The following is a 14732-nucleotide window of genomic DNA, read 5'->3' as shown; positions in this document are numbered from 1 at the left end:
TTGGGGAGAAAAAGGAAAAAATAAAATCTTTAAAAAAAAAAAAAAGATTTATACTAACAAGTAATGGGTATATTATTTTTTTCTAAAATGAATTAATACATCTTTTTAAATTTCTCAGTCTTAATTTCTAACAAGAAAAATATTGATCATTATTTGCTTATAACCCCTACAGGTAAAAGCTCTTTGGGATCCTCAATAATCTTTAAGAACATAAAGGGCATGACCCTAAAAAATTTCAGTCATTGGATTAGAGCATTCAAAGGAAAAAGACAGAGTAGAGATGGGTAGCTCAAATAAGTAGAAATGGTGCTCACCAGCCTTGCAAATTTTTCCCTCCTCTTCCTTTTGAAATGTAAGCAGCATTAAATGTTTTCACATTCAAAGAATACATACATTGAGAAACATTTTCACACTTTGATTTCTAAAATCAGTTACCACCACCTAGTGTTATGGTTAGATACTACATTGTCTCTTTCCTTGGAATTTTAAACAAAATCTAGATTAGTATATTTATAATATCATGCTGCTAAATATAGCAAATTAGCTGTTCATAACACTTGGGTAATGAATTATTCAGATTAGGTCAGTAATTACATGTTTAGGCATGTAGTTTGGATGGTCATATTTTAAAAAATGTACTACTCCTATTTCCTTAAACAAAATATATACTTAAAATTTTTATCTTCTTTTGATAGCTAAAGTGTGTCATTAAGATATTATTGTACAAAGTTGTAACTGTAGTGAGGATATAATATTCTCACATATTACAACTTGTAGAATTTACGTATATGAAACTTTTCTCAATAAGTCTCAAAGAAATCTACTTACATTTGTGGAAAATTCTAATAATTATGTCATTATATTTTAGAATTTTTTGTCTTTGTTTCCTTAGCCTAGCATTTAAAATTAATCATGATCAGTCCCTATCAATCCTTCTCTGCTTCAATCAGAGTTTTATATTCCTGAGTTTGCTTTTTCATAGTCTTCTTCTTCTTCCCCACTGTCAGCTATCACTTCTCACTGCTGTCAGGGTGTCTACAGGAATCCCTGTTGGGCCTTTCAGATTTGATGCTGACTTGGGAACCAGATAACTGCATTACATTTATTTAACAAACACACCCTGAGTGCCAACTACTGAAAAGAGCAATTGCTAAGCATAGTGCAGGCATACAAAGATACCACAGGGAACACAAAGATGAAGACCAGACCCTCTTTGCAAACCATATTTCTGATAAGGGGTTAATATCTAGAATATATAAAGAACTCCTACAGCTCAGTTGCAAAACAATAAATAACCCAATTAAAAACTAGCAAAGGACTTGAATAGACATTTCTCCAAAGAATGAAAACAAAAGGAAACAGTATATGAAAAGGTACTCAACATCTCTAATCATGAGAGCAATGCAAATCAAAACCACAATGAGATATCACCTCACATCTGTCAGGATGGCCATTATCAAAAAAACAAAATGTAAGTGTTGGTGAGCATGTGTAGAAATTAGGACCCTTGGACACAGTTGGTGGGAATAAAAAAATGGTGTAGCTGCTATGGAAAACAGTATGGAGGTTCGTCAAATAAGTAAAAATAGAACTACTATATGATCCAGCAATTCCACTTCCAATAATCCAAAGTTGAAATCAGGAGCTCAAAGAGACATCTGCACTCTCACAGTCATTGCAGCACTGTTCACAACAGCCAAAATGTCAAAAAAACCTAAATGTCCAGCAGTGAATAAATGGATAAAGAAATTATGATATATACATATGACGGAATATTATTCAAGCTTTAAAAAGATGGAAATCCTATCATATGCAACAACATAAATGAGGACATTAATGCTAAGTAAAATATGCCAGTCACAGAGGAGAAATATGCATGATTCTACTTATATGAGGTATCTAAAATAATCAGATGCATAGAAGCAGAGAGTAGGGTGGCGGTTGCCAGGAGCTAGGAGGCAGAGGAAATGGGGAGTTGCTATTCAATGGATATAAAGTTTCAGTTATGTAAGATGAGTAAGTTCTAGAGATCTGCTGTACAACAATGGTACCTATAATTAATACTGTATCTTACACTTAAAAACTTGTTATGAGGGGCCAGGCCCATGGCCTAGTGGTTAAATTCGTGCACTCTGCTTCAGAGGCCCGGGACTCACCAGTTTGGATCCTGGGCGTGGACCTAGCTCTGCTCATCAAGCCACACTGTGGCGGCATCCCACATAGGGGAACTAGAATGACCTACAACTTGGATACACAGCTATGTACTGGGACTTTGGGGAGAGGGGGAAAAAAAAAAGAGGAAGATTGGCAACAGATATTAGCTCAGGGCCAATCTTCCTCATTAAAAAAAAAAATTCATTATGAGGGTAATCTCATGCTAAATGTTCTTACTACAATTTTACAAAAAACAAAACCCCAAACAATAGGTGACAAAGCAGAATGTGGTAAGTGCCATAAAAACAAGTGCTCAGAGGCAGGACAGATCACTGTGAGCTGTGAGAATCAGGAAGCTCTCCCAGGAAGGAACGGCATGGGAAGTGGACACTGAAGGACTGGATAGGTATAGATGGGAGGGATACAGGTTTCCAGGTACAAGGAGTAGCATGAACAAAGAAATGAAAGGAAGCAGCATAACTTCCTTCAAGTATATAGGTTCATGACGCCTGAAAAGTAAGATGTGATGAAATTATGTAGGGTCCCTGAGTGAGTAAGGTAAAGAATCTGTAGTTAAAAAAATGAAAAAACTGACTTATTTACAAGGATGTTAGAACAGCTAAAGTAAAAAGCGATAAAATCCTAGGGAAGGCTTGGTTATTTCATTTATAGGTAAAGGTACAGTAAATTTGAGCCATGTACTTTGTGAAATCTATTTTTGAAAGTGAGGAGTTTTTAAAACTCACTTACTGGTTTATGTTGTATTTCTAAAAAGTCAGGTTGCTAGAGCTGGCATCTAGCTAGGGTTGTCAGATTTAGCAAATAAAAACACAAGATACCCAGTTAAATTTAAATTTCAGACAAAAAAATAATTTTTTAGTAGACGTATATTACAAATACTCTATGGGACTGACTTATACTAAAAATGATTCATTGTTTATCTGAAATTCAGATTTAACTAGGAGTCCTGTATTTATTCTGGCAAATTGGTTCCAGCTAATTAAATGTATTTTTACAAATAATAAAATTTGCAGAAAAAAGTACTTCTGATCTTTTCTCACATAAATTCTGATAAACCAAATACTTTTCAAAATTTGTATAGTACTTAGCCACTTAACTGCAATTCATATTAATTATTTAAAAAATACTAAAATTTCAAAATGACCTTAATCTCCAGAGTTTAAATTCTCTTATTGTCTATGTATGATGAGTTCATCAACTATGCCTAGATGGACTGTGATACTGATTTCAATTAAAAAGAAAAAAAGAAACAAGGAAAACTCCATGTTTCTGATTTACCGACTCTATTTCAATCCCATAAAATGAAGTAAACATTAAAATAAAAATAATCATCAATTATACAAAAATAAATGTACAATAAGCACAAAAACAAAGAGTGTGCCAATACTGAGGGATTTATTTAAGATAGAAGAGAGACCATGGGAAAGCCGATCTATAGGAAAACAAAATCAAAGAAAACCTCAGCTCGATATATATGCAGTAGTACAAAATGAAGAGAGAGGCAGGTAGACAGGTGCCAGGCCACAGAAGGATTTGAGCCTTGGCAAGGAGTTTGTATTCCATTTTAAGTGCATGGAAAGCCAGACATTGAATTTTTTTTTTTAAGCAAGAGAGTATCATGATCTGTTTTAAAAATACCATGCTAGCAACTTGAAGGACCAAGAGGGTGGGCAAGAATAAAGTTAGATAATTAGTTTCACTGCAATTTTATTTCTATTCTATCGCAGAAGTAAAAGATAGTTCTAAGAGTTGAGGTAGAATAAAGTACATGGATTCAGGAACTATTTGATCAATGGTATATAATTTCATTAAAGACATAAAAAAATCTAGATGGAAAGACAATACTATAAAGATATCACTTCTTTAAAATAATCTACAAATTTAATGTAACCTCAAACAAAATCCTTTAAGGTTTCTTAAAACTGTATCTTAAAATGGTGAAAAAGTTCAACTGGAATAGATAATCCAGAAATGACTATGATAATTTTGGAAAAGTACGTTAGGAAATCTGTTAACAAATAAAAAAATATATTATAAAACTATGTAACAGTGTTGTCTTGGCATAATGACTCACAAATAGATTAGTGGAATACAAGAGTCCAAAAAATGACTCACACATATGGGAAATGTACTTGATAAAGGAGGTGCTCCTATGTGTGGAGAACTGACTAGAGTTAGGATATTAGGTAATTCTTTGGTAAAAAGTAAAAAGGATGATCCCTACCTCATACTACTCACAAATAAATAATCCAGATGGATTAAAGGGCTAAACATTAAAAAAATAAAGCATATTTGGAGAAAACACTAGAGGATATTAGTTTAACCTTGGGGTAGTGGAAACATAAAACTGATACATGAAAAAAAAATTCAAAACAAAACAGAAGCCATAACAGAAAAGATCAAATGATTTAACTTCATAAAAATGAAAACCTTGATAATAAAAGATACTACCGGCAAAGTTAACAGAGACAAAAAGAGCTGAGAGAAAATATCTGTAACACAGATTTAACACACAAAGAACTAAGAGAGAATTTATAAAGAGCTCCTAGAAATTGTCAAATAAGAGAAAATAACCCCTCTCCACAAAATGCCAAAAGGATAGAAAGACACAATTCCCAGACAAAGAAATACCAAAAGCTGACAAACACATGAAAAGATGATCAGGCGCAGGCTCACCAGGAATCAGAGAAATGTGAATTAAAATAAGAAATGTGAATTAAAATAGACTATCACTTGTCAATAAACTGACAAAATATTATAGATGGATAGTTCTGAGTGTTGGCCAGGACGCAGAAAAATAGGAACTGTCTTACAATGCTGGAAGCATAAGTTAATACTTTTCCAGTTGGTAAAGCAAACTTTAGAAGGTAATTTGGTATTATCTGTCAAAGTTTAACAAGTGTTTCTCAAAAGGTTAAACACAGAGTTATCACATGACCCAGGATTTTCACTCCTAGGTAGATATCAAAGAAAAATGAAAACCTCCATCCTCACAAAAATTTGTACATTAATGTTCCTAACCACATTATTCATGATGGCCAAGTGGAAACCAGCCAAATGCCCATCAATTGACAAATGAATAAATAAAATGTGGAACATCCATACAACAGAATATTATTCATCAATAAAAAGGAGTGAAGTGCTGGTACATGCTAAAACATGGATGAACCTTGAAAACATGCTAAGTGAAAGGAGCCAGTCACAGAAGACCCGAAATTGTATGACTATTTACTAGAGATGTCCAGAAAACGCAAATCTATAGAGACAGAAAGCAGATTAATGGTTGCTAGGGGTGGAGGGGGAGGAAATTATGGGGAGTGACTGCTAATGGGTACATGGGTTCTTTTGGGGCAGATAAAAATGTTCTAAAATTGATGTGGTGACGGCTGCACAACTCTAAGAACATACTAAAAACCAGTGAATTGTACATTTTAAATGGGAGACGTATGGTACATGAATTATATCTCAATAAAGGTATTAGTAAAAAAATTAACAGATGCCTAAATTTTTAACACACATTCTACTTTTAGAAATCTGTCCTACAGGAATACTTTACTATGCACAGAAACACTTATATACAAAAATGTTCACTGCAGCACTGTTTGTAACAGCCAAAAATGGCACCAATATAAATGGTCACCCTAAGTAAACTAAAGGCAAAAGACAACCTTGGGGAAAAAATATGTTTATTATAAATGTGACAGATCAAGCATTGATGTCCTTAATAAATAAAGGAAAGAAACCTGCCCCATTTATCTCTCATTGAACCTTCTTAGCCTTTCCTGGATAATACATAATATTCTCTCTTACTGCAAGATTTATGATGAGTGCTAGAAAAAACCCTAACTATAAGCTTTACTGGTTGCATCCACTTGAAATAATTCTATAAGCTCATCTCAACTCTTACTGCTGATTGCACATTTAAAAATTTCTCTCATAATCCCTTTTTATATTCCTTCTTAAAGCAGTCGATTCAAACCCTTTCTCTCCTTTATATGCCTCTAACTTTACCTCTGTCCACTCATTCTCAGCAGACTTCAAAATCTCAAGAGTTCTCCCCATTTAAATCTATCATACTTGAAAATGCCTTTTTCTTTCCTCAATGCATTCTTTCTTCATGTTTTAGAAGAACTGTGCATCTTTCCAAGGTTACTGTTACTCTTGACCCCATTTACTGTCTCTTCTATTAAACGCAATTCTCTTCCCTTGGCCGACAAACCTTTTAGGTGACTTCTATCCCATAAAACAAAACCTATGTATACCATTTCTTGGCCTTGTTATGAACAGACAATAGGCTCCTTTCTTTCCATCAGTTCACCAGAAAAATTTCTGTGCTTACATTGCTAAAATATGTACTCCTTATGATCTGGCTTCTATCTCAACTGCTCTTCTAAAGCAAAGACCTTGTTAATTGCTAAACTCATAGCCTATTCTTAGCACTCATTCTCCTAGAATGAGGTATACAGAAGTGGCTCATTCACTAATTCTATATCACGGGAAAGAATCTTTGGATTAAATTCTCAATCTCAGCTTCTCTCTATAAATGAGGCAAATAACTATCTCTCAGGGCTACGGAGAAATTTAGTAAGATAAGCTTTTCCACATCATCTCACATATTTATTATCACACTCAAGACTGTTAAGTGTAGGATAGGAGGCAGTAAACCTAATGATTAAATATGCTGGTTGTATGGAATCAGCCTATATGGTTAAAATCTCAGCTCTGCTATTTACTAAACCATGTGAAGAGAGGCAAGATACTTAACCACTTTGTGCCTCCATTTCCTCTATTCTACGACCTTCATAGAGTAGTTACAAGAATGAAGTGAGTAAATGGAAAAAAAAAGTCATTAAGTTCTAAGAACAGTGCTTGGCATTGTTAAATAAATGTTTGTCACTGCTACATAATGAGCATTCTTAACAATCATCAATAGTTATAATTGTTCTTTAAAGAAAAGGAAATACTTGAGGACAAAGATTGCTTTTTTTGCCAGCAAAACATACACAGTGACTTCAAGCCAACTTACCGGGATGTTTCTTTCACATGTTCATTTACTTAATAAGCTTTATCTGAAAACCCACTAGTTGTTTGCACCTTACCCTCATGTATCTAAATAGCTGCTGAATTCTACAGATTCTACTTCCCTGTACTCTCTCTCACAGAGGCATAGCAGGTACAGAGGGACAGCAGGAGAATGTGCTCTGGTGGAAGGAGCACTGGCCTTGGCTGTGGTCAAAAGTAGTTTATGCCTCTGCTGTTTGATGTTGTGCAAATTACTAAATTATCTGAGCGTCAGTTTTAGTAACGATACATTGAGGTTAAGAAGATACATATCCAAAACACGCTGCTTAGCACAAGTTCATAAATGCTTATTGCTCTCTTCTTTTTCCTTTGCCACGCCTGGTCCCACCTCACTACGTCTCACCTGCCTAGACCAGGGGCTACAGCTTTCCACCTGTCAGCCCACTCCAACACATTCTACAAACTCACAGATTCATGTTCCTATTTTATAAGTCTTATGTTACTGCTCTGTTCACATGCCTTCAAGGACTCTCTTCCTAATGCTTGTCAACTAATGTTTAAACTTCCTAGTATTCAAGATCCTCTGTGTTCTTACCCGACCCTGTGTTTAGGATCTTTCCTCTTACTAGTCTCCTTCAGAGATCTAATGCTCTTATCCATTGGTTCTGAAGGCTGGCCGCATATCAGAATCATCTAGGGATAATTTTTAAATTATCACGCTGAGGCCCCATCACCTAGAAATTTTAATTTATTTATTTATTCTCAGCTTGGGCCTAAATAGTGACATATTTTTAAGCTCCCCAAGTGATAACACGTAGTCAGGATTAAGAACTACTGCCCTAATCAGATGGATCTGCCTCCCTGTCCCTAAACACAACCTATATTTTTTCCAAAATGCCCTCTTGCTCATTCCATCTGGCTCCACTAAAATATTAACTTCCACTTATAGTCTCTCTGCTTACCCCAAAATAAACTTACTAGGAAAAGTTCTCTCCTTCCTCTGAACGTCCATAACATTTTATTTCAACATGCTTCATTTCACCTTGCATTATGCTTATTTGTGTGCATGTTCGTGTTTCCCCAAACTAGGTGTGTACACTTTTGAGGGAAAACCGCATTCTTCCTATGGGCCAGTTTAAGCATTTTAGAAATTTGGTCTTAATCTTCACAACACCCCTTGAGGAAGGCATTATCTCCATATTTTATAAATAAGGAAACTGAAGCCAAGAGAAGTAACGTGGCTTGCCTAAGGATTTTAAAACTAGTAACACTTTAATTATAATTTTCCTTTGTGTGTTACATATATTCCAACCTCCTCCCATGCTGTCAGAGGAGAAAAACATCCAGTACATGCTGAATGAATGTATGCATTTTTATGTTAAGTTTGGTGACTGAAAACAGATTCAAATGCAAGTCAACATTCCTATTGATTGAGAGAAAAATGCAAGAAATAGCCTGACTATTTCCTTGCCCAAGATAATTATTTCAAAGTCATTGCTTATTTTGATTTTTAAACTATACTTAAAAGAAAAGTCCACAGCAAGACAACAGCTTTGAAAGCCAATATTTCAATAAACAGAAAAGGATGAATTTGTACATATCAAGAGCCAAAACTTGGATAACTAATATTCTGTAAAGGAAGTAACAACTTCACAGCAAGAAGAAAAGCCTATGGGAAGCTGGGTGAGGAAAAGCTTAGGGAGACAGAAAGAATATTCTAGCTCTGGGAGTAGGAGGGTTTGGGAGCGTCTGCAGAATGCACAGCAAAAAGGACCATGACAACTAGCACTGAGAGCCAGAGCAATGCACAGAAGACCAGGTGGAAAGAGTTAGGAACACAGCACACAGCAGAAGTATCAAGGACTGAAGCCAAATGGGATGAGACACCTCCACCAAAGTTCAGCCAGAACCAGATATTCTTTCCCTAATCATCTGAGATGATATAAGACACCTAAGGGCCTAGAAACCATCACGGGGAAGAAGAAAGAGGGGGTGTGTAGAAGCAATCGTGGGTAGTTGGGGGAGAAATGTGCATATTACTCAGGAGAGACTGACATACTGTTAACTGGCAGGATTAAATGCTTTCAGCTATCAATCAGAATGAGGGTTTAAGAACAGGATGGCTCAATTACACAAAAATAGAGCAAGATAACTTGTGTAGTCTTTTTGTCCATAAATTTTACTGTTTAAATTTTGATCCTTACCAGAAATTAGCAAAACTAGGTTCTTGTTCCAACCTCATCACTAAGTGAATAATTCTGCATATATTACGTAATGTAGGGAGGGAGGGTAGTTCTTAAATTTCTTAAACAGTAAAATAAAGGGTTGGATCGTGATAAGGTGCTTTTTAATTCTGAAATTCTGTAATTTTTACTGATTTTTTTCCTTACTATTGCATCCTTTCATGTATCTGTTAATTAACTACACACACATTCCTAAAATTTAAGAAAAATTCAAATTTAAGATCAAAATTCACTCATTTACATTGAAGCAAAAAGCAGCAACTATTATTTTCTCAATTATAATATTTGCTTCTGTCACTTGGTGACAGTTTCATCTAACTACCGAAGAAAGAAACAAACATCCCTGTCAACTACAGGAACTACAGGAGCTTCCTGTCCCATGCTACATACTTCAATAGGAGGCACATGGCAGTTACTCAAGATAAGCTGAATGAGCAAATAAATGAGTTTAGACTGACCCAGTAATAAGAAGGGAATTTTATTTAGAACTATATATCAGCTGTCCTTAACTGAATGGATTGGCCAAATGTGTTTCATTTCAATGTCCCTGGCAACATGTGAAGCTATAGGAAAGGAATAATTGAGAGCAGAAATGGAGGTGGTGATGGTTTAAAATTCTCAGACAACATTAAATTTGCCCAGCATTTTAAAGGCAATTATGCACATAAAAAGTAATACAGGAATAACCACCAGATTTTCAAAGCAACTATTTTAAATCACAATACTTGTAATTCTAAATTTTAAGCAAAATGCAATAGTGTCCCAGACATATAGATACCACTGGACAAATATGTACAAGAAATACAGATACCACTGGACAAATATTAATATATATAAAAGATCTACTTATTACATTTTCTAAAGAAGTTAGTCCTACAATCCCAATTTCATACTAGAGAAAACTGAAGGTTTGAGAAGTTAAGTAACTTTACTAAAGTCATACACTTGCATACAGTTACTGTTAACCGGCAGGATTTGCAATTGAACTCACGTTTATCGGCCTCTAAAGTCTCTGCTCCTCATGTTATAGTGCCTTGAAAACTGTAAAGGATTCTTGTACTACAAAGCACTTATCTTAACCTCTAAGTAATGTAGAGCCATTAAATAAATGAATAACAATAACCTGTATTCTAGTGCAATATTAAATCGTAAAAGAGATAAACAATAAAAAATATACTTACTCATTCCTGAGCATTCTCTATCACCATCCCATACATTAGAAACCGCATGCCCCGTCAGTAGGAGGTTAATTAAACTTTGGCTATTAATAAAAAGTAAGTAAAATATAAGTAAACAAACTTTCAAATCAAATGATCCCTACGGTAAGGCAAACAGTAATGACTTTTTACATTAAATTATGTTGTTTAAGAAACAAAGTTACAGAAAACTTTACATTTTTCATTTTATACACTCAACTGAACAACAGCCTTGCTAAATGTATCATGAAGTGTATCACCACCGGCATCTCTTGCTCTTCGTACTCATATAAATTTAACAATTTTATCCAAGATACTGTATTTAAACAGATGAAAAAAATAAATGATAGTTAAACTGATAAAGTACTTAATATTTAAAATCGTCTTTACAAATACATATACAATTGTTATTATTTTGTGTTTGATGGAAGATAAGTGAACTTTAACCTCTGAGTCAGAAAGACCTAAGAAAAGGACTTAAGTATTAGAGTGGGTTAACTTTCACTGTTTTATTGATTTTAGTAGAAATAGCTATAAAAAGCTTGAGAGGGACAGCGGTCTCAGAGAAAAATAAGAAAACATTTTTTTCTCCCAAGCAGGAAAGCATTTACAAAGAGGTAAGGATATATTAATTTCTAAGTCAAAATGGGTAAATTTCATCTACTAAAAAATTTCATAAAGGAAACATCAAGCAGAATTTGTTAAAATACCTTCCTGTTGTCATCTTAAAATAAAATACTTGCCACAATAAATGCAATATATACATAAATCTGAAGTGGAGATTAACATTTCATACATAAAGTAAGCAAGGCATAAAGCACAAGACTGCTCGAATTCATAGTCTCTATGCTCTCAACACTTACAAGCAAAATTATCTGACTCAGTAGCGCTTTATTTTCAGTGAAGTTCCTAAAAACTGAAGTCCATATAAGGAGATAACAGATTTTAGTTAATTACCTGCCATGTCCATATACAGGATCTATCAAAGGTTCACTTGCATCTTCAATTTCATTTTTTATGTTTTCGATGCCCTAAAGAAACCAAGAATTCATCGGCTTATTTTAAAAAACGAAAATGAAAATTATGGTAGTTTAAGAACTGACCAGTTTGTACTACAAATAAAATAATTATTTAAGTAACTTTTCTTCCAAAGAATTACCCAGATTTGAAGTGGGGGTACATTTGAGATGATAATGGTAAGAAGTAGTTCTTCCAAGAACATCTTTTAGTTTCTTTCACGGGTTTTATATAAAGAACTCTAATTGACTCATGGGTAATAGATCTAATGTTGGTAGTTGGTTAAAGGGGTAGAGAGACAGAATCTTTAAGCTTCAAGAGGAGGGAGAGGAAAATTATTTAATCCAAGTTAATATTCATTTAACTTTAGGCTAAATTAAATTCAAATCTAATATAGCTGGTAAGGCATCTGATGTATTTTCTTAGTTCACCTAAGAAACTTATTGGTACTAAATAATACACACATGAATGCTGATAGAGATATAAATTTAAATACACAGAAGGTCTAACTGGTACATAACAAAACGGAAGGTTTGTTTCTGATTGTGCATTCTCACAAACATGGGTAATTCAAATGCAGACTGACAAAATAAAATGTAAACCAGGAGGGCAAGAAGCTTCTTATTTTCCTGAAAACCAATCTTCTGATATTTTAAATTCCCCAAAAGGTTACCCAAATCCCAATGTCCAGATCCTGGCTAAGTATAAGAAGACTTAGGCATTTTAATCCCATCAACTTGAAAATGACAAAGATAAACTACCATTCATGGTGCTAGTCACCCGACTGTAACCATTGCTTCTATCAGATTATGGATCATTTCTAAGGATTAAAATGATGACTAATGAACAATTAAAATATTTAATGACTGCCCAAATATTGTAGGAAGATACAAGCATGAGATCTTGCACTTGCCCTCCTTGTAAACAATAATACAAAGCAGCCGATGATAAAACTAAAATGAATAATATGAACAAGTGACATAATCACTGGGGAGGTAGGAGGACAGCATTTCAAAGACCAGCTCAAGGACGACCAACTAGACCTGATGGTTTCTTCCTAGTAAAGGACAAGAGACAGAGGAGGTATCAAAAGTTTTGAGCATAAAAACCTGGGCGAAAAATGAACAGTCAAGATGGACTCAAAATAAACCAGTCTTCTTAGATGCTATCATCATTGCTATTCACCACATCTAACCAAGTACCAAGTACTTTTGGTTCTTTCTCTTAAACATGTTCCTAAATGTTTTAAAATTCCTAAATTTAAAACACGCTTCTAAACATGCCCCTTTTCTGTTCCATTTCCAGGGTCACCATCCTAGCTTAGGTTCACCTATTCCAACAGCCACTTTTCTAGTTTTCCTGACTCTAGTCTTATACTCCACACACCAACTTTCTCCAGCACGACTCTTATCCCAATTTAAGGAATATTTTTGTCAACAGAAAGATCTTGTTACTTTCCTGTTCAAGATTTTTGTTTTGTTCTAATTTTGGCCAGATGAAAGCTAAAGTACTTTTTGCACAGTTCACAAGGGCCTGCAAATTCTGAGCCCCTAAGTGCCCAGTCTCATCCTCCATAGTTGCTCTTCTAGTGTACGATGCTGCGGTAAAACTGAACTGCCTACAGTTCCCCAAGCATGTCATACCTCCAATCCACTATGTGTTTATACTTGCGGTTCCCACTGCTTGGAAAGCCTTCCCACAGCTTTTTCATCCAGAAAACGTTTCCTCATTCATCACATGATCCCTGTTATCTAAAGTCTAGGCTTGATTCCACCAAATAAACTTAGGCATACCTTCTATTTCCCACCATGCTTTGTGCTTGCAACAAACACACACACACCAAAAAACACTGCCATAACGGCAGTCATTATTAATGTGTCAAATTACTTTTTACAACACTGAAGAGGAACTATTAAAAAAAAATGTATTCCACATTTTAAGTCCAGTCCCTAGCAAAGATTCAATGCTCAGTAAACATCTGTCAAATGAAAGTAATTTATTTCGGACATGGTAAATCTGGTAGGATACTCAAGTGAGACTAACAGGCCGCTAAGGGTATGAGATTGGCACTTGGGGAATAAAGGCAGGCCTGGAAGTGTACAGACTGGAATTAACCACATAACGGTAAGCTGAGGAATAAAATAACCATGAAAGAAAGAGCATGTAGGACATAGGAACTGAAAATTTCTGTAATATAAAAATTTAGAGGGGCAGAGAAAGGTGCAGGAGATAATTGGTAAAGAAGGAAACAAAGCTATCAGGAAAAACACCTGAAGAAAGGAGTTGTGAGACATAAAAAAAGAACTAGCACAGTGATGTATCAGATAAGTTAAGAAAGGGAGTGGGGGTCAGAAAGAGTTTCCAGTAGGTGTGAAGGGCTCAAATGCTAGACATTGCTAAGATGAAGGAACATAAAAATCAGAAGAGCTGAGTACATTTCATAATTAGAACATTATTGATAAACTCTATAGTCCAGAGGATCAGGGGTGAAAGCAAGTTTAAAAGTGGTTAAGCGAAAGTGAGTGGTGACGAAAGAGACGCCGATTCCTTATTATCAGCATAAGATATGATTTTTATTCTGAGATTTAGAAACAGCACCAAGAATAAAATTACTCATCACAGCAGGAAAAACAGTACTAAACTCAAGCTAATAAAAGCCAAAAGAAGCATCTTCTTAAACAAACCTTTGTCAGTAACACAGAATACAGAAAAAGCAATACTCCAAATTTATTTCCCCACATTGGATACTGGTCCAAGACAGCATCTTTTAATTCTGATAAGCTTCTGAATGATCTTTTCCTGGTGGGGGGAAAAAAGAATTAAGTATTAGTACCATGATGAGATCGACTACACTCATAAATGGGAAAATTTTAAAATTGTCTTACTCACAAAAATATTACACGTACAAACAGGAGACTTTTGCAAGTGTCTCAAGTTATCAAATACAAATTTAGCCATTAAAAGCAAAAGGTATTGCAGACAACTGTCACTATACAATATACACTATTAAGACAGAATGCCTACTTGGCAGGGAAAGTTTTCATCTCCTAGGTGAACTGTGGCACCGATATATTCTATA

The 14732-nt window shown here is 34.8% G+C and overlaps 1 protein-coding gene across 4 annotated transcripts in view; it reads right to left on the bottom strand.

The window, feature by feature from the left end:
- The window catches only part of MINDY3 (MINDY lysine 48 deubiquitinase 3), an 84631-nt gene that overhangs the window by 48442 nt on the left and 21457 nt on the right, over positions 1-14732 (bottom strand). For all 4 annotated transcript variants that reach the window (XR_543089.2, XM_008511013.2, XM_070601078.1 and 1 more), the window contains 3 exons: positions 14338-14452; positions 11594-11667; positions 10622-10701 (listed from right to left, as the gene is read on the bottom strand). Coding sequence is in view for 3 of the 4 variants with exons in the window: in XM_008511013.2 (XP_008509235.1) it covers positions 10622-10701; positions 11594-11667; positions 14338-14452 (269 nt within the window). In the remaining variant the exon portion in view is untranslated. The remainder of the gene's footprint in view (positions 1-10621; positions 10702-11593; positions 11668-14337; positions 14453-14732) is intronic.

Source organism: Equus przewalskii, chromosome 30 (genome assembly GCF_037783145.1).
Source record: "Equus przewalskii isolate Varuska chromosome 30, EquPr2, whole genome shotgun sequence".
NCBI lineage: Eukaryota > Metazoa > Chordata > Mammalia > Perissodactyla > Equidae > Equus > Equus przewalskii.
This window is presented reverse-complemented; position numbering and strand designations above follow the sequence as displayed.